The sequence below is a fragment of the Sylvia atricapilla genome, chromosome 6 (assembly GCF_009819655.1).
Source record: "Sylvia atricapilla isolate bSylAtr1 chromosome 6, bSylAtr1.pri, whole genome shotgun sequence".
Lineage (NCBI taxonomy): Eukaryota > Metazoa > Chordata > Aves > Passeriformes > Sylviidae > Sylvia > Sylvia atricapilla.
Genome location: NC_089145.1, coordinates 25,169,530 through 25,190,731, shown reverse-complemented (window position 1 = coordinate 25,190,731; position 21,202 = coordinate 25,169,530). Strand labels below are relative to the sequence as shown.

The window sequence follows — 21,202 nt, the reverse complement described above, 5'->3', positions numbered from 1 at the left end:
AACCAAAAGTAGGTTTTTATGTTCCATTGTAAAGTTACAAAAACGAACATAATTTTTACTCCTGCTCTTCATGAGCGAAATCCTGTATTGGATTCTTTTCCCAGAGTTGTTGCCAAGCTAAGGGGCCTACAGGTTTCAGTACTGAGTAGATATCAAGCCGATTTCTGCTTTCTACAGTCTTGACAATACTCTGGTAACCGGTGGCAACAACCTATTTCTGCAGTCAAGCCTCCAGCCAAGTCTCAACATAAACTCAAGGCTGCAGACTGGAAAACAGACTATCCCTAAGTAGACTGAAGAATGGTTCACTAGTATTTAAAATCCTATCCCTTATACAAAGATAAAATAGTAAGTAGCTATGCCTGCCTCTGAGCTGGCACCACTTTTACCTTCAAGATGACCTATTCTGAAAACAAAATACTTCTATAAGCAACCAGGTACACTAGTAATACTTTTGTGGAAATCTGCTTGTATCTGTACCACTTAGTTTTGAATAATTGTAAATTAAACGAATTTAAGATCTCAGGTCTCTAAAACTCCTCTTACTGTCTACCATCTTTTAACTAGATATTATATATAAGTTTTCAGAATATTGAGTAAGATAGATATTTAGATATGATTTATTGCTATTATATTAATGGCAAAGATTCTGATAGTTGAGAATCTTTTTTTTATTGTAGGCAGGTTGGTTGTTGATTGTGTTTTGGGGGGGTTTTTTGTGCAGTCCATCTGTTGGACCATTTGTGTTCACCTTCAAGCACATTAGCGAAACTATCTGACATCTGAGCTGAAAGCTTGTAGGAACAAATGTCCTGTGTGTCCTCTTCTGAGCTCCTCTTCTTCTGGAGCTCATGTTTTGCATTGGTTTCTGCCAGTAGAAGAAAGGATTATCAATACTCTGAAAACAAGCTCAGTTATAAGAAACTGATCTGTAAGGTCTGCTAGCAACATTCTTACTGGTATTTAGCTTTTCCAGTAATTAAAGGATAGTTGGTTGCCATACAGGAAGAGCTAGAGGATGGTTTGGTTTAGGTTTTTGTTTATACAGTGGAAGGTTTATTTACGGATTGATAAATACAATATCCAGTCTCACTGGGACAATAAGGCACAAATGCAGGTTACAAATGTAGTGTCATAAGACAGCAACACCTACTTCTAAGCAAATTACAAAGCCTACAAGCACTTTTTACTATTCATTAGCACTGTTACATTCCTATTTTATATGAGGCAGTTGTAAAAGTATAGTATTTCTTTCTCATACAGAGTAGAGGTTTTTAATTTACATTTCTTTATGGAACTGTGCTGCACTCTGCAAAACTATAAAGTGCGACATTTTACTTTTGAATTCCTTTATTTAAAACAAATCAAAAATCCTTCAAAGACTTGCATGTTATTCTTCAACAAAAGTGAGGATTAAAGGAACTGAGAAAAAAGGAAACACACATTTGACAGTAGTTTTGAGACTGGTAAGTATTTATAGAAACGTTAACACATGACAGAGAAGCAGTTATAACACCAATTCTTCAATAAAGAATCTCCCAGGGTTTTTGGTTTTATTGGAAAGATCTCCCAGATTGTGGAACGCTCCAGCTGAACTACACGAGATCATTTGTCAATCTAGCCACAGAAAATTTTTACTATTGAACATTCAAGGATCCTGATCTCTTGAATTTATCAGCATTACATTAATAGTATTAATCATCTTACACTTGCAAAGAGATTTGTATAGAAATACATTCTAAAATATCTGGGATAATATGATCTTTCCCAAATTGTATTCTTATGACAGAGCTTTCTTAAATACAGCTACCATCCGCAACACAAATATAAGGGAGCAGGACTTTCATACTGGAAAATATAAATAATTACTCATTATGCAGGCCACTATAATTGGGAAAAAAACCCTTATGAAATCAGTTTCATGATTTCATGTTTCATGACACTTTGACCAGGCGGCAGTTACAGAACTACAAATCCAGATTTTGGCATGACTGGTTTTGTACATTGGCAAACAAATTTACACTTTCAGAAGCAAAACCACCCTAGATGAGGTGGTTTTGGATGATCCTAGATGAAAACAATCTGGAGAGGACACTTCACGGTCCACTGGCTGTCAAGCCTGCAAGCTATGCAAAGGAAAGAAACAAGTTTCTGCCTCTGCTACTAGAACAGTTCAAGTGACATAGTGCAGATTTCCTATTCCTTTTGAGAACACCATAGCCTGTCCCCACCATAGATTCTACTATTGTCCCTGTGAATTCATTCCACAAAGAACAAAATCTACTCACAGTACTTTAAAAAGTACTCTTAGCTATCATCATGCATTTGTTCTAGTGGTACAATGAGGCCATAGAAATTGAGAAAGTTCTCAAATAAAAGGCAGATTTAGAAGCACTGCAGAAACAAATCTGCAAGTAAAGAGCCAAATAGGAAAGGGGCAAAAATGTGTTTTAAAAAAAAGGCAGCTGTAATGTGGCAAAAGTGAGTATTATGAATGCACCTAGTATTTGAGTAGATGCTTGTCTCCAAAATGTTTCAGAGGGCACTTCTGTGGCATGTTCCCGTTTTTCCATTCTCAGATTCAGAGCTCAGAAGAATCAGTTTGTAGTTTAAACAGTAGTGTATAAGGAGAGACATTTTTACTGAAACAGTAGTGCAGAAGGAGACAAGAGAAAGGGCAAAAAACCCAGGATGGACAACATTAAAAAAAGCTCCTTTTCCAAGTTGCATGGCAGCCATTTCCCTTTGTTCCAGTTGCACAGGGAATGTTCACATTGGTAGAACAATCAGGGAGGGGTTGGAGATGTATTGTATATGCACCAGTCGCAATACTCTGGGGTATGGTGCTAAGGAGAAAATGAAGTTCTATTCATTACATAGTTGGAGAAGAAAGGAATAGGCTCTCCATCCATCAGTGAAGGAATCGAATGCTCATTTTCTGCTCTACATCCACCTTCTCCAAAACCTGTAATAAAATTGAGAAACAGCTACTTAAGATACTGTACATCCCTCCTAGAAGGCTTCTTACTCTAGTACTGAGGAAATGGCCAGGAACACAGGATATCTTCAATTCAGCATGCCAGTCCATCTAGATAAGAGACTGCTGTTTCTCATTGTGGGCTACGGTCTGTCCAAGGGAAGGAACTTTAGCCATCAAAGCCACAAGAAGGCTGTCAATCAAAATGTAACTTATGTGGTTTCAGTCTGCCAACAGCACAGCAGGCCTGAATTTCCAAAACTAGATTGTGTGGTAATGCCCAGCCAGGAAACACAAGGGAGAACAGAATAGAGAAAGGGACATGAACAATCATGGAAGAGCAAGAATCCAGACCAGAGCACCACTAATGTAGATCTTTATAAAACTGGAGTGGCATGTTCATTCACTAAATTGCTATTAACACTGAGGCAATGAAGACATTACTCTGCTCCAGGCTGTTTCAGGCAGTAGACTTCAGTGCTCCAAGATGAGAGTAATTTATGTTTGAAGAGACCTCTGGAAGTCTTTCAGTCCAATCCCTCAAATCCTACTTAAAACAGGACCTGCTAAATCAGGTTGCTCAGGGCCTTGTCCTGGTTAAGTTTTAAATATCTTCAAGGAAAGAATTTCTACATCTTTCAGAACTTATGACCATCCCCTTAGTAAAAAGTTTCCTTAAAGCAAACCACAAGTTCCCATGCTGCAACTTCTTTCTGCCATCTTTTTGTCATCTCCAAGATAAGTCTAGTCAATAGTATCTTGTCAATAGCATGCCATTAGGTAGCTGAAATTCTTCTGCTACAGGACAACTTTCTCCACTGACTATCTAATGGCTCCCTACTATTACCTATTTCGGACTATCAAAACACATAATTCTGTATTATGTGTTCAAGTATTAAAGTACCAGAGCTGGGAAATTGAATACCAGTATTAGTTGTGTTGCTAAGAGATTAAATGTACAAGTGAAAGCTGATCAGTGCTTTTACAGAGGAAGAATTCATCTGTTCTAACTGTGCTAGTCAGGCTACTTGTGTAGAAAGAAGCAGTAGCAAAACAAAAGGTGAAAATTCTTCAGTATATTCAGGACTGTAGCTTTATGTAAGAATATAAAAAAATATGTGGACTGATTATTAGCAGCCTGAAAGTATTAAAAAAAAAAAACCAAAATATGACTAATAAACGGATGAAAAAGCTAGCAGAAGGCTTTCCCCAAACACAGCCACAACTATTTCAATGACTTGCTCTCTGCTGTCATTTACATTTGTCTGAATGACTTGCACGTTACTGAACAGTTTCATTTAGTCATTAAAAAGAGTTTACAAACCTTTACAAATTCTGCAAAGGAGATGGCACTATCTCCATCTTGATCAGCTTCCTGGATTGTCCTGTCAGCAATGCTGCCCAGCTGTTCATCAGAAATATTTACACCAACCATCATCCGTAATACCTACAGCATACAAAATAACCATCACTGACATAGGAACACCAAGCATCCTTAGTGCTTTCTTTTTGTGTGTTCTGCCAAAATAACACCACACAAGATTTTCATTGAATTAATTTCTAGCCAGACTTCTGTTGTCCTTTGTACATTAAGTCTTTCAGGAAAGACAGGTATCTTTTGCAGCCACCATTGACAAAGAATCCTGCTTTTTCACTAGGCAGCAGGAGGAGGCAGAAGCAAGAGAGAACTTTTGGAACTAGGAATAAGTAATTTTGTCCAATGCTTCTAATTTTCCCCCCAGAAAACATACCAGCATTTGATTGAGTATCAGCTGTTTGAGATATTTGCCTACAGGAATCTTGAAAGTACATGCTAAAGTGACAACTGCCATTACCCTCCACATTCAGTAAAGCATTTTCTGAGCAGATAGAAGAGGGCAGTTCCAGTGAAAAGCAAACCTTTTTCTTACATCAGGAACCACAAATTGCCATGTGTACTTCCCAGGATTAGCAGCATGTAATTACTCCTAGCACAAGCCTAGTTTCATACATATGCAACACTGATGAACCTTGATTACTTTTGCTGCAATTTCAAGAAGTTTTATTCTATAGAGAGGATGCACAGAGGATCAGACAAACAACCTAATCCCCTTTAGTGACTGTCCTTTTCAAATCCTTTTAGAAGCACCTTTGAAAGTTGTAGAAGGTTGTTCTTAACGGGCTTAGTGTATTTGTTGAATATTTAAGTGTCACTTCCAACAGGATCTGCCTAGCCTACGAAATAAGAATAAAGTCCCATACCATATGAAGCTTTAAGACAGAGGTAAGCAAAGACACCACATTACTCCAGCAGTTCTGAGAAAACTGTTGCAACTCTCCTCTTCTAAGTGGGTATGAAGTCACAGAGAACATCATGATTGAGTAACTCAAAGCAGTCCTGTGCTATTTACCTGGAGAAGCTCATCCCTGGAAATCTTGTCATCTTTATCTAGATCATATAACCGAAAAGCAACTACAGGGAAAAAGAAAGCAAGTTGAATTCAAGTGCCATTATCTTTCTTCATAACAATAGATTTATCTAAAAGAAAAACAACAAAACTAAGTACTTGTATGTTATTTCAAGAGAACTAGCTTAGAATTTTAATTCACCATAAAACTCATGCTCAGTTCCATAAAGTGTTATTACCGCACACAGGAAACAGCATTATTGCCAATAGTGGAAAAATTTTATGTTCACAAGCACTCTGCTTGCAGGATATTTCCTGAAAACCCCAAGTCATGGAAGAATAATTATCACTAAGATATATACAATCCTTTAAATTCAGAGCAAACCATTTTTACATTTCTATTCATTCCCTTTAGCTATAATTCTTGATGAGATATGACAGAAATTTTAAGTACTCTGGGGACTGTTGCCAATTTTGATTAGCAAGAAAGAGCTTTTTGCTCATATACTGTAGGCAGACATCCAAATAATTAAGAAAGTATCAACTGAAGGGGGAAGGAAAACACTATATTATATAGAAGAATTACAGAAATAAGCAGAAAAGCTCATTCATGTATGGGATGTGGCTTCTAAATCTGAAATAATTTTCAATACAAACCATTTTGAAACACTTCTGTTATGAGACATTTTGCAAAGTATATATATATTACTCAAGAGTCAACCAATTCCACCAAATTCTAATATAACAATGGTTCAGTTATTGACATTCTGAACAGATAAGCCTCCAAGTAATCAAAAAAAAAAAAATCAGGCATTAGAAGAGATCATTCCACAGTAAATAACCATGCAGAAGATCCCAAACCCCTTTCCTTCATTCCTAAGGAGGGAAAAAACCCACAACCCAACCAAAAAGAAGATGGAAAAATAATTGATTCTATAGGAAGGTTCACATTTCTTACAGTGGAGCTTGTTACTTCTGCTGTTCAATGGTTCTGGTCCATTCTGGTCTTTGCTCTTTTCATTATCTTCTATGGGTCGGAAGTGGGCTAGTGTCCTCATGAATCCACGGAAATTCACCTGGTCCTCTCTGCATAAGCAGATCAGTTTTCATTTCAGTAAAGATTATTAATAACTGAAGCATCAAGACCATGTGAACTCTTCCATTCCCACCTCCCCAGGGGTTTGGCTGCCTATGCTGTTGCAAGCTCAGATTGTGCTGTTATGAAGTACGACGTGTAAAAAAAAAAAGAAACTGTGAGAAGTCTTATTGAGGGCTCCCCTTTCCTTGCCTGCAAAGTCTGCTTAAACTGAAGGCCTCACCCTTAACCCATGCCTGAGCTATGCTGCTGCTATGCCCAAATGTAGCATTGTATCTTGCTGATCTGGACCCTGACTCCCTGCATTGACTTGATACTAGTTTCAGCACTGTCAAACCTCAGACTGTTGGCTGACCTGACAACAGCCACTGGACACAGTTTGTTTTTTGTGTTCAGGTGTGTATCTTTCTTCAGCAAGTACATCACCCCTTCCAGCTTTGTTGCCACCCTTGGCTCCTGCCTGTGGGGCTGTTATTGCTTGCTGCTCTCTGACAGAGTTCTCTTCTCTAGTTTCTGTGGGAATCAGCCATGTAAATACTTCCCAGGACGCCTGCTTTCTATTCAGTAAGTCCTGCCTGGTTTTAGCTGATATTATGACTTGATTAGACAATTCAATCTCCATCAATCAGTAATGACAATGGCAAGAGCAGAAGCAGATTCCATAGAACAATCTAGAGAGGTATAATGAAGAGAGACAATACTGAAAATTTGATCATCTCTTTGGATTTGTGTTTGATGTGTCATAATCTATGTCTTAAATGTAATAAAAACCTAAAATCAACCAACCAAAAAAGCCAATTTAAATCCAATAATAGTGGTACACTTACTATTTCAGATACACTAAGACCAAATTAGTTAATTGTAGCTCCTTTACACAGAATAGTGTTGATACAGGTTTGCTTTAAGAAACAATGTCCATACAGGGCCTGTAACTTCTTCAAAAGTGTTCAGTAGTTTAGGAAGAAGAGTGGAAAACTGTGACAGAAGCCTGAGTTTGTCAATAAATAAAGCACTAAAAGTATTTCTCATTAGAGAATTAAAATATGCTGAGGAAACTATGTACTCACACACTGCAGGACAAGTTTGAAGTGGTCAGTTATTACTAAATTCAAATTCTGTGTTTTAATTATCAGCATTTCACTCCTATGAAAACCTCTGACAAACTACAAATTTTGTGCCTGCTCACAAATTCCGTTTGTTGAAACTCACCCTTCTGGAAAGAAGGCGTTGATAATTCTGTCTCCAAGCGGATTGATGGCAAGCTCTGGAATCCGCTGGAAATCTTCACGGCTAAGTACAGCAAGAACACAACAAGTCAACAAAGTTGAAGTCAAAGAAGAAGCTGCTTAAAAAGAGTTCACAGTAAAATAGCCACGGGATTTCTATTTCTGCAACAAGACACTTGGTGATTTTGAAAATGCAACTCTAAATCATGGTTTTTTTATGACTAATGGCACAAAATAAAGCAAAAGACAATGCCAAACTTATATTGCATTACAAACTAGCAGTGCTCATTTATCATGTTAACAACACTTCTCAGACACTAACATCATTTCTGCTAGAAACCTTCCTGTAATGAAGCCAACTAGTTTGCAATCTAAGAAAAGGAGAGCTTCTGAAGTTGCTTTGAAAGAAATTATGACTCCAAGATGAAAATATTGATTGGGATTTTTTAATAATTATTTTGGTACTTAATCATATGAATTGTCATGACTTTTCCAGACTGCCTTATTTCAAATTCTGGAAGAATACCATACTTCTCCATGCATACTATAAGTCATTAGCATCTTCTAATAGATTATTTTGTTGTTGCTTGTTTATGCAACAAATCTGTAGTTTATAATAAACGCCAAATTTCAAATTATTTTAGCTTCAGCCTAGCAGTACTCCTATTTTAAACTGGCAAATTTACACTTGGACAGGCACCTGTACAGCAGATATAATTTCACCAGTACAGGCAAATACTCACTGCTCTTGCCAGCCATTCTCTTTTCTGATCATGATTATATGTACACAGCACAATATAAACACAGCTATGCTTACATTGTTATTCTTCTGATCTGAAAGACATCATGAGTTGTACTGCATACACATTTTAGAACAGCATGACACGAACACAGGCTTCATTCTCCTATTAGAGCTGCACTAGTATTCTCTCTCTTCTTTCAGCCTAACAGACTGTCAGTGACAGGAAAGTGGGTAATCTTGGTGTGACGAAGACAGACACACCAGACGTGTCTTAGTGAGCAAGTTTGGTTGTTTTTCCTTACAACAGAACACAGCAACTTACCAGTTAGTACAAGATGTACTTCATAATAATTTAAATTTTAAATTGCAAACTGCAAGGGTGTTAAGCTGGAAAAAATGGCCACCCTATTCTGTCTGGATGCATAACTTGATGTTTCCTGTCCAATATCCAGAAATACTGGCAGTTCCCTTTGAGTCAAATGCAGTCCTGCTGGTTTTAAAGTCGAGGTCAAAGTCTCAAACCTGGTTACTGAATGTTTGCTACTTCTTTCAAAACTATGCTCACTAACTAAACTGGCAACAAGGTTTGACTCATGACATTGTTAAACCAAAAAACTGGCTTACGAAAGTAAACACAAACAATTTTTGACATTTTCTATATATAAAAGTCTTCTGTAATGCTGTGATATTAAACACAGGGTAGAAAAGAAATGGCTGACTTTATCACCAGTCTAGCTCAGGAAAGGCAGAGAAGCAAGATGTTCTAGTTTTAAATGAATTCTAAAGCACTTTTTTCACCCAGTCACCACCACAGCACTGTTAAGACTCCTAATTACAGTGCATCTGTTACAACGTGGTTAAGCTGTCTGACCTTCTGACAGAGTGACCTGACCATATTTTTAAGTTATCCCAGCAAACTTCTGCTCTGACCAGGTCCATGTTATTTTAATAGGCAAAGTTAACATCTGTTTAGCGTGATCAACTTGTTACCAGACCCTTCAGGACTGCTGGATTTAAGCTACCGCTGAAGGGCAAAGTATGCATTAGTGATTTAAGCAGGAGATGCAGTGATGTGGAAAGCTTATGTCTTAATAATATTTTAACAGCAGAACTTCAGTGTCAATCCTAACTTTATAACCTGAAAGCAGCAGCTGCCCTCTCTTCTGTGTAGAGCAAAACCCTAATGCTTCAGAATTTTTTACTTGCATATCACGACATTTTAGTATTCAGCCTCAGTAGACACTTGGCATTTCAGACTCCAGTGATTCTGTTTTCTAACAGGAGATTAAAAATTAACCACAAATAACTCCCTGGTTTCAAATCTATTTGTCCTGTCATTACCAGAATTGCAGTAGAGTGCTTTTGCTTATTAAGAGCACATTACTAAGTCAATGTTATAACTGAAATAGCTGCAACAGCCATAAAAACAAATGAATCTAAGTTATTCTCTACTTTATAAAGCTAAGTTTTTCCTGTAGTCATTACAGACCAACTTCACCTGGCTGAAGCTGGCATTTACATGAAATTTAATACCCTCTACTTCTTAGGTGTTCGTGGGCAACAAGGCTCTTCTAAGATATCTTTCCAAGGCTCTTACAAAATTTTTGCTTAAATACAACAGGCAAAGCAATCTTTAACTGCATATGAACATTATGCAGGCCAAGCATTTAATACACGTGCCAGTGTATTCACAATTAGATGTAATTTGCAGCAAAGAATTTCTAGATTCTAAGCAAGACGAGTATTCCTAAGCATGAGTATTCCCTCCAAGGTACAGAACAGATACCTACTGTAAAGATTGTTCTGCCTTTTCCTAACGGCTGCAAGAATCCTACAAGACCCTTTTTTTTCCTTCAATTTCTGGTTGTTCATTCTTCTGTTACTTCTAGATGGTAGCAAACCACTGTTCCCTCACCAGGGATGAGGAGAGGTATCTAGAGCTGAGGAAAAGTAAAATAACCCCACATATATGTGCATGAGAAGTGCTAGAGGAAAGGCAAGATGCCCAGAGGATACAAGTAACTTGAAGAAGGGAAATAATTAAAAGCAGTAAGGTGTATCATGCAAGTTGGTAAAAAATATTTAAGAGGTTACTACTGAAGAGGTTCCATTGCTTCCTTCCCTTGCTAACATCAGCTTTGTCATTCATCTAATCTTTTGGAGGTCTAATGTATTCCCCATAAAAAAACTCCCTACCTTCCTCCTCTCCAATTAGCTTTCTGTTGAATTCACAACTTGAGGCAGTTCAAAAACTTAAAAAAATCTAAAAGGACCACAGTTGACAACAAAGGTGCTGGAAGCCTGGAGAAGTTATGGGGAAAGAATACCAATATTTCTCCCCGCCCCATCCTTCAGGATTGTGTAATCCATCTCATCTAACTCCATCCTTACACATGCTCTACATAAATGTTAAAAGTTGCTTAACTATCACAGCCCTAATTGGTTCATAAACATAAGGCCAAGAAGTACACAAAAAGGTGATAATTAGATGAGCAATAAGGAAAGAAAAAAGGCACCATGCATAAAGCGTGGTTGAAGATGCAAGTATAGACTATTCCTGTACCCTGTCTTTTTCAATCCAAACCCATATCCTTCCTGTCTTTTCTATTTTAGATAAAGCTAAAAATGTTTCGCATTTTCTTAAGAAAAAGTAAAGAATTCCACATTCAGAGAGCTAGCTTTTACATTTTGCAATCTTGCAGTATCCATCTGAACTAATAAGAACAAGCCTAACATATTTCCAGACCCAGATGGTTCAGTCTTCTGACTGAAAGACTGGCAGATGGCCTGGCTGGCTCATGTTACCCTTCTCTCAGGATCAGAGGCTTTCTGAAGTTCTCCAGCAGACACGTGTGAACAGCTTTCATAAACACGAGACATGCATGTACAGCTCAGTATGTCCATTCTCTGTGGCTAGAAGCTTTGAGAACATCCTTCCTTCCTTCTATCCTTCCTCCCTCCCTCCCTCCCTTCTGGCTTACCAGGCTATACCAATTACTGTACAGTAAAAACTACTTCTCAAGTGTTTAATGTGTCTTTTCCCCTGTGCCCAAGAAACTACTTTTAAGTGGGAGGTTCCATACAAAAGTTACATGCAAAGACAGCAGTTTAGGTAAGTCCTCCTTTTACAGCTCTGTACAACAACTAACTAGTAGATAAACTTTGGAACAAATATTCTTGTGTGGTGTACACTGCAGTACCAGCCCAACAGGGAGACTCACTAAGCAATCACATACTTACCCTGTTCATGCTATACTATTTCCTCAAATTGGAAATCAGCATGTAAGGAAACACGCACACTTGTTTTCCTCCTGAGCTATAGTAAGGATGTAGACAGAACAATTACATTCCAGATTTCACAATTTAGATGTAGCTATGGAAAACTAAGGCTATCAATCTTTTGTTTTGGCAACTCAGCATGTCACAATATTGAAATCAAAGGTGACAAAAGAATTCTCAAGAACAGTTTTGTCCTGTCTTTTCCAACATGGTTTTGTTCAGATGGTGGAAGGCTCAGGGAACTTACTCATTTTGCTTAGAAAAGGTGAAGCTAAGGAAAAAATATAAAATTTTTCTACACTTTTAAAGAAAGGTGAAGGTAAACCTGACATTTTTACCTTTACAGATAAAAATGGCTGTAGTAACATAAAGAATAAATAGGTGAAAGGAAAAAAGGAAGCAAAAAGTTTTGCCTTTATCAATAACAATCTCTAATATTTCATTTACATAACTCTTTAAAAACAAAGTGCCTTGAAATTGCACATAGGTACACTGGATAGAAACATCTGGCTATGAAAGATTTCTGCTTTTGATTATAGTTCCAGAACTACCAGGATTAATCATCATCTATCAGATCTTCTGTACAAAGTGCTCTTTACATTGCTCTTCTTCAGAAGGGTGGTATACATTTAAAGATTTATCTCATGCCATAAAGAACTGCTTAACATTTATTTTCCTAATCATGGTCACATGATTGATTTTGTCATGTTTGATTTGTAAGTCAAAGGTGTAAGTCATCCTTACGGAAACAATAAATCTTGCTCACAGGAAACAAACAGAAGACATACCCTCTAAACTGTTTGGTGGTAATAAGCAACTGATAATTTCTTCTTACTTGTCTTAAAGCAGCAAGTTCTCTTCCATTTGTATCTCAGAAACAAACACTTATGACCTTCCAAGCTATAGTACTTGCTTTCTCCTCAATCTTTATTTTTCAGGAAAGCAGTATTCCATTATTTAAAATTAATAATGTCTGCATTTTGTGGGTACCAGAACAAGTTTAAAAAATTGGATGCTACTGTAAAGTCAGACATATTTGAAAGTAGGCTGTGCTTAGGGGCCAAGACTGCAAGCTAAGGGAACATAATACGCACAGTTGCTGGGATTTTCCAAACAACCTCCACTTCCTTTCCTAAGTACTGCATGATTATCAACAATGGAAGTCTACCTCCTCCTGATGCATAATACTGTGAAACTGAGCATTGTGCAACAGACATTCATAGCATATTAAATCAATTACTCCTCTTACATAAACCGACTACAATCCCTTTGAAGTTTATACAAACCTTATGGATTTAGTAAGTGAACTTAGTGTTGGAGGAGAACATGAGAAAGCACATGTCCTGGGTTCAAATTGTGCTAGACTAATCCAGTAGCCACCACCTTTGTTCATCAATGAATATTAAACTCACATACAAAGTCTGAAAAGGCTGTTCATGCTCTTTTCCAAATAATTTTAAAGATTACCTTATCCACAACCTCATGAGTTGATCTCTACATCAGAATTGCCAATGCTACAATCCATATAATGCACTGGTTTTAGCGTCAGAGTGGGCTTTTGGAAGTTCTGCATACCGCATCCCAAGCCAGTTTTTTATATGCACAATCCATTTAGTCATCCCTTCAGCTATGGAAGTCTAGAAATCTACAGTATACAACCACAGTCCAAATCACTGGATTCAATCAGCTTCAAAACCTACACAAGGCAAAAGGGGAGGGAGAGTATTTTTAACTCAAAATAATCACTCTGTAGTGCTGTTTACCATACAGTTCCACATCCAATTACTTAAATGCTGTGAAGTCAGCAATTTGTGGCACCAGAAGGAACTGCGCATTTCCTTCAGGAAAGGAAATTGCAGTAAGCCCAAAGTACTGCCAAAGACCATATATTTTACAACTTGCCACTTTACTCTTTCACAAGGTGATTCCAACATTACAGTTAGGTTGGTTTATAGGTAGGCCCAGAGCTTTTCTGGGTTTATAGTGCATTCTACAATCATATTTTACAAGACTACATAAAAATTCTCAGGTGGTGCCTGAATCACTGAATTTGACTGGGATAGAGCTGCTATGAAAGAAATTAACTCCAATGAGAGCCAGATCTCATATTATGCTACAACAGTGTCCCTTTCCCCTTCCTACTCTCTCTTGCATTCTTCTCCAGCTTTCCTTTCAGCATTCACCCCATATGGTAAATGGGAAACAAAATCCATGAGAGTAGGGAAGGCTACAGAATGACAGCAGGCAGAGATATATTTTAACAGGCCATCATCTCACCAGAGTTTACCTTTTGGTTGAGAATACTCTTTCCAGCAGATTTGGTCCATCAAAATGAAAAATGTTTTGTAGATAAAGTTAAATAAAGTTAAATAAAATAAAGATTCATCTTTATTTAATTGACTAAGCTGTAAGAAACCAGTTTACTTCTGTAGTTTTTGAATTGTAGATAGGAAACAAACACTAAAGATCTTAGAATGTCCTGCACTATCACTTTAAAGAATAGAATGTTTGTTTAGTCACAATGACTTGGTTCCAGCTCTTTTTTTATTTTTGAGCATACTAATAGACATGGGTGTTCAACAAGAGATGCAAAGTATAGTAAATGGAGTGCAGATGCAAGTTGTGTTCAAAGACACTGAATATCACAAACAAGTAAGTATACATCTTTTTTCTTGTGGAAGCCAGGATAAAGATGACACAGCAGAACCATTCTCGTAATAAATAGTAGAAGAAACACATAAAGAAAGGTAAGAAATAACAATCTAAAAGTGTTCTTTCACAATTTGGAACATTTTTATAAGCCTTTGAATACCAAATCTGAATTTTCTCCTATTAACTACTACAAACCTTCAACACTAAAGACAGTTGGTACTTAGAGCACCTCAGTTCAACAATTAAACCTTTCATGTAGACAGTAGGTATGAAAGAACTTCTTACTATGGCCTCAGTGATTTACCGATGAGAAAAACACGCAGACATTCTGCAACAGCAAGCCACCAATACAGACGTGCCAATGCAGGTACAGCTGAATGACCCACCTAAGAGTGCCATTTTCTCCTTTGTCCAGGCTGGTGAAGCGACTGTACAGGCGGGTGATTTGACTGTGGGAGACTGAGGAAAAAAAGAAAGAAGATGACAAATTAGTATGTCAATGATCCCTCATAGGAGCAGACCTCATTACACTGAACTGTACTGTTGCCAGAAGCTGTGTTCAAAAAAGAGTTCACACAGAACCCGTTACATTGAAAGAACATGACAATGAGCATTTACAGACTTTGTGAGATATAAATCCCAGCTTAATATTCAGCAATCTACAACTTAGCTCCTTCTTCAAAACTCTGTATCTGTCTTCTACCCATTTCTACTTTTGATCTTTAACAATTTTTGGTTATCTGAGTCAGTACATGCCAATTAAAAGGAAAAAAAAAAATGATTCACAGTTACACTTTATTTCCTTTAATTCCTTTATAGCTAGAAATAATCTGGACACAGTTTACACTGATAACCTCTATATATTCATGACACTAAAGACCCTGCTATAGTATCTTTCCTTCTCTTTTGCTTATCTCTACTCCCATTGTCTTTTTTCCAGCTAAAGATGGAAAGTGAACTCAGTTTCTCTGCATCTGCAAAGAGGTCAGAGAGGCTTTAATTTTTATTTTACTTTTCTTCCTTTACAGGACCACTGAAATCTGAACATTCATAGAATAAGAATAACCTAACTTAGAAGGGACCCAGAAGAATCATTGGAGTCCAGGTCCTGGCCCTGCACAGCACCATCTCCAAGAATCATAGCACGTGCCTGAGAGCATTGTCGAAACATTTCGTGAACTCTGTCAGGCTGGTGCTGTGACCACTTCCCTGAGGAGCCTGTTCCAGTGCCCATTCACTCTCTGGGTGAAGAACCTTGTCCTGATACCCAACCTAAACCTCCTCTGTCACAGCTTCATGCTTTTCCCTCAGGTCCTATCAGCGGTCACCAGAAAGCAGAGATGAGGAAGACTTTGTTCCAGAACTTGGAGCCAAATTTAGATAGATTATTAAATTTAATAATATTTTTTAGATCCTGCATTAAACCAGAAATACTTTGGTGTCCAGCCCTCTGTTAAGATCTCTCTGCCTTCGAGGGAGTCAACAGCACCTCCCAATTCAGCGCCACTGGCAAACTTACTTAGTATGCCTTGGAGTCCTGTTTCCAAGTTGTTAACAAGAATCAGCTCTGAAATGTGAGTCCTGCAGAACTCTCTTAGTGACTGGTCACCAGCCTGATGTTACCTCATTCACTGTAACCCTTTGCACCCAACCTGGAGCCAACTGCTCACAAAATTAATTTCCATGCTTCTCGGACACAGAATTAAAAATTAAAAAGCCCATTTCTAAAGAAATTTGAGGAGTTGGGATACAAAGCAAGCAGAAAGTTATTGCAGACTTTAAATATGCAGTTTGAAACACAAATTACAAAGGCAATATTAAGTTCAGCATAACTGTGTCAACATTACCAAGATACTGACAACAAGCCAATATATTAGACAACTAGATCTTTAGTCTGTGATGTGAGTGGGATAAACCTATACAGAATAGCAATTCCTTTAACACTGAAAGAATATTTGTCCTGGTTTCAGCTGGGACAGAGTTCATTTTCTTCTTAGTAACTGGTACAGTGATGTGGTTTTGGGATTTCATAGAATAACAATGACAACAGTGTTGTTTTGGCTGTTGCTAAGAAGTGCACACCCTAAGCCAAGGGCTTCTCAGCTTCCCAGGCTCTGCCAGTGAGGAGGTGCACAAAAACCTGAGGGGGAGCACAGCCAGAACAGCTGATCTGAACTGGCCAAAGGGATCTTCTATACCACAGAACACCATGTCTGGTGTATTCCGAGGGAATGGGCCAGGAGGAACCAATCACTGTTTTGGGACAGGCTGGGCACTGGTCAACAGGGGCTGAGCAGCTGTAATGTGCTTCACTTGTCTTTCTTGGGTTTTATTTCTCTGTCTATCAGAGAAATAAAACCCTTTTCACTACAAATAGTATTATCATTGTTATCGTTAACTTTTTTATTGTTACTATATTTTACTTTATTTCAAGTATTAAATCGTTCTTATCTCAACCCATGGGGTTTACATCTCCTCTACCCCAGCTTCTGCCCCCACTGTGACAGGGAGTAAGCATCCGTGTGGTACTTAGTTGTTAGCTGAGGTTAAAGCACAACAAGGCCACACAGGAGCTCATGGCTTTTCAGTCTCTTCTGATGAAGTTAATAAATACATGAAATAAGACTGAATTGAATGTTAATGTTTACTCAGTAAAGGTGCAATTGTCTACAACATTAAACTAGGACTTAACATAATTTTCAGATTTAGTAGTTTAAAAAGCCTTCACCGGGACATGCACAATGCTTCTCTTACTTGCTCACACTTATTTGGGAAGAGGTTGCACAGCATTTGTTTCATCTGCGACAAGTGAGACAAATTTCTTTTTCCAGGTTGTTCTTTCTCGAGGCTATTTGTTTAGGTTCAACAGTTCCCTCCTTTAGCATGACCTGCCAGCAACTGGGTTTCCACACCCGCCCCCCCGCCCTCCCCCGAGCCTTCTTGTATCCTTAGCAACTTTCATTCTTTGCATAGGATTGGGCAATTTGCTCAGTTTCACCAAAGGCAACTTCCCTCTAATAAGAGCTTGCTCACTTTTAAGTTAAAGAACACAAAGAGAAAACAAACACCAGTACTCTAAAGACTTCAAACTTCTGCATTTCTGAATTCATGTTTTAGATAGCATAACTACAACTGATGGTGAAAAAAAGAAGGCTGGAGTTAGATCTCCTATTAGAAGCCCCATACTCCCACTCCTCCCTGTAAACAAAGAAGGTGATGAGAATTCTACTCAGCTACCATTTCCAAACTGATGTCAGCATGTCCAATTTTGGAACCTCTCTGTAACAGCTAGTATGTGAGAACTAGTGCATAGCTGTTGACAGGAGCAGTGGTATTTTCATTAACGTCATACTAGACAAAAAGCATATCATAGCTCTGTGAAAAAGGAGGATGATTCAGGTTCACCACTGCATTCAGTTGTAATTCCCTTTTGGCTCTCATCCCTCACAAAAGCTGTGTCACTGAACATTTTTCAGTGCATTTGCAAGCAAAGATTCTCCTGAATACCATAGGAGAATTAAGACCTACAATTTATGAGTGTTTCTTAAAAATCCGAAGTTAAGGCTTAAAACTAGCTGAAATACCATGAGCAATACCATATCTCTACTGCTACCCCACTAAGATTCTTCTAAAAATTCAGGGTCAAGATCTCTAAATTAAGAGTTGCTCCCTCTATTTTACTTATGTTAAATCGTTGTAAAGTTTTCAGCAATTAGACACTCTTGTCTACAACAGTAGCATAATCTCAATTAAATATATTTATAAACTTAGAAAAATATATAAATATCCATCAGAAAAATCTATAATTAGCTGCTACCATACAAACATTTTTTCGCCTAAATTTAGGTATGAGCACTAGTTTATTATTAATCCTTAGGTAGAGTGTGCTCCAAAGCATGGAAACAAAGGGTGTGAACCAAATAGTTTGAATACTGTTACATTCCAAGGGCTTTCCAAAAGCTTCCAACAGAATGCAGACAAGCAGCATCTTGTGCCTCTCATCTTTTTTTAATAGTTGTTACTGAAATATCAAAGCAATTAAGATGACTTCAAGGTGTTTTCATGCTCAAATTTCAAAATGTTTCTATGCAAGGCAAACAATTTCCAGACAATGACATGTGAGATTTAGGACTGCCAACTTCAAGCTTTGCACCTGATGCGGAACCTGATGCCTTACCTTTGCAGATGTCTCTGAACTTATGATACAAAGTGCTTTTCACTACCACCAAAAAAAAGCCAAAAAACCAAACAACCCAAACAAACAAACAAAACAAAACAACAAAAAATAATTTAATCCAAGCAAATTTTATTCAAGAGATGATGTCATTGCATGGCTTTTGAAAGACTGTGCTTCAAGTGTCCTAAAAGACATGTTCTTCACCTGTGCTGCTAAAGAGTATTAACATAGTTTCTCACTCATGTCAGTATCATTAGCTATTCAGCTTTGTGCTACATGAAATTGAGTAGAAGTCATATAATTCCACAACTGAACTCAATCAAATGGGTGAAGTATTCTACTCTGTGCTTCACACCTACCCCAGATGAACTGTAGAAAGCACATTTCACAGTAAACAGGCCAAAAAAGAATCCTTGGGAGCACTTATCAGACCACCAGTTCAAGATGGACTTGTAATGCTACCAGATTTTTTCATGTCTACAAAGCCGCCTTCTCAAACTCTTCAGTAGCTAAAGTACCATCAGCATCCAGTTTCCAACACACCACAGCAGTCTATTCAGTAACACTGCCTTAGCATTCTGCCTGTGAACTTTGATCCAGATAACCAGTGTTTGGGTTTTTTCCCCACCTTATATAAATATTTTCACCTATATGAAGTGTGTAGCAGTACTAACAGCTTGGTGGAATTTTCTATCTACATAGATAAGTATAAAATGCAGAGGAAAATCACATTCCTAAACGACAGTTACAGACTGGGGAGAAGAAGAAAATGATTGATAAAGCAAATGAAACACACCGTGATGACTTACAAGCAAGCATGAGTCAGAGATTAGCAATGGTTCATTAACAAAGTGATATTACTTATAAAATTGACTAGATAAAACATGGGAAAATGAACAGACCTCGAGTCACAAAGCTGAAAGCCACCAGTCATAACTTTGATCACCCTCTGATGATACAAGAAAAGTATTTAGAGGATAACTAGAGTCAAGTGAATTTATTGCTTAGGATGCCTATATAGCCATCTTAATAGCATCTATTTAACTATCATGTAGGTAAACTTTAAGGAATAAAACACCATAGAGAATAAATCAAGTAGCAGCATGAGGAAAAATGTAAAACCTTCTATAAAAATATTCCAGATTTGGAGTTTGGTTTTTGAAGCATTTTTATAAATGAGAGGAGGCTACATTTACTCCATGATCTTTGTGATTAAAAAGAAAGAAGTCACAGAAAGTTGCTGCTGGATAAGCAGACTTTGACATTCCTACTTGTTTATCACAGCCTTCCTGCAGAAGGTTTTCACGACAAATGGAAAAAGGATCATGGAAATTATGTTAACTCACTCAGCCTGCCACTACACTAGCACCCGTGCCATCTCAATCTTCTTCCATTCCTTTTCTGTAGCCACACATTTTCCTGACACAAATAAACTATCACTTAAGAAGAATATACGATACCAATTATATTGGAAAGAAAACTGAAGAAACCATTTTCAAGTAGCAAGAACAGATCAGAAAGCATATTCAGAAGAAAAACCGTCAGCTGGGCACAGCATGTTGACCTGAGAAGTTTCCTGGGGAAAGAAACAGCAAAGTGATACCTACAATTTATGACCTCTGCTCCCCAGCTAGCCAGGAGGGCAGCCTCCATTTATTATCATTTAGTATTTGCTAGAACTCTCAGGCAACCATTCTATCAGACAAATTAACAACACTGGAGTTTCACCTCTAAGGTATTTTATGTTTATGGAGAACAACCCGATCAAATACTGTAGGGTAAAGTATCTAAATATTAGAGTCCAGCTTAAATAATGCTCCCTCAGTTGCTGACTAGCACATGACTCTTCACTTCTTTTTAGTTAGTAACACTTACCTCTCGCAAATTACATTACTTCCTTTATGATTTAAATGCCGCTCAACATCCATTCTGAATACCCTTACGGCAACTTTTGCACTATCCCCTGAAACAAACCACACTTGGGGAAAAAATTACTATCCAACACAGTTTCTTTGGTTTAAAAACTGGGAGAAACTCCAGCACCAGACATCGACAGACAACTCTCCAAAACCCAAGGAGCTACCTCTGACCGAATACGATACTGCACACACCAAGAGCACGGCTTCCCTTCTATCCCGTTGGGACCTCGCTGCTGCTACCGGCAGCGGCGGGGGGGAACCGAGAGGCGCTTCCCAGGTTTCCGCGGGCCTGCCAGACGCGTCCGGCCGCGGGGGCTGCGGGCGGCCGGCACCGGGCACTGCCCCGACGGGAACGCCGCGGCCGCGCCGGGCAGGGCCCCCCCGGCCCGAGGGGCTGCGAGCGGCCCCGCTCCGGCCGCCGATCCCGCCGCGCTTCCCGCCCCGCCCCGCCGCGCTCAGGCCCCTGCACTCACAGCCCGTCTCCTTCTTGATCTCTTCGATCTCCTCGTCCCGCAGCAGAGTGGACGCCCGGGAACCCATGGCCGCCGCTGGGCCCGAGGGGAAGGGAAGGGAGGGGCCGGGGGAAGAGTTACGCAGCCAAACAGCAGCGACGGCGGTGCCACAGCCGCTCCCGGCACAGGCCCGACCGCGGCCGCGCCGCTGCTCTGAGGCGGAAGGCGACCGGGCTCCGACTGCCACGGCCCCGCCCGCCGCCGCCCGCCCCTTCCCGGCCCCTTCCCGGCCCCT

The 21,202-nt window shown here is 38.8% G+C and overlaps 1 protein-coding gene across 1 annotated transcript; it reads right to left on the bottom strand.

Annotated features, from left to right (window-relative positions):
• Positions 1 to 1,332: 1,332 nt before the first annotated feature.
• On the bottom strand, positions 1,333 to 21,187 carry CHP1 (calcineurin like EF-hand protein 1). The gene is made up of 7 exons (XM_066321220.1): positions 20,929 to 21,187; positions 14,746 to 14,818; positions 7,670 to 7,750; positions 6,323 to 6,450; positions 5,368 to 5,429; positions 4,302 to 4,424; positions 1,333 to 2,965 (listed from the first exon to the last, which is right to left on the bottom strand). Exons 1-7 carry the CDS (start codon positions 20,993 to 20,995, stop codon positions 2,912 to 2,914), a joined length of 588 nt encoding a protein of 195 aa, XP_066177317.1. The 5' UTR covers positions 20,996 to 21,187; the 3' UTR covers positions 1,333 to 2,911.
• Positions 21,188 to 21,202: the final 15 nt, after the last annotated feature.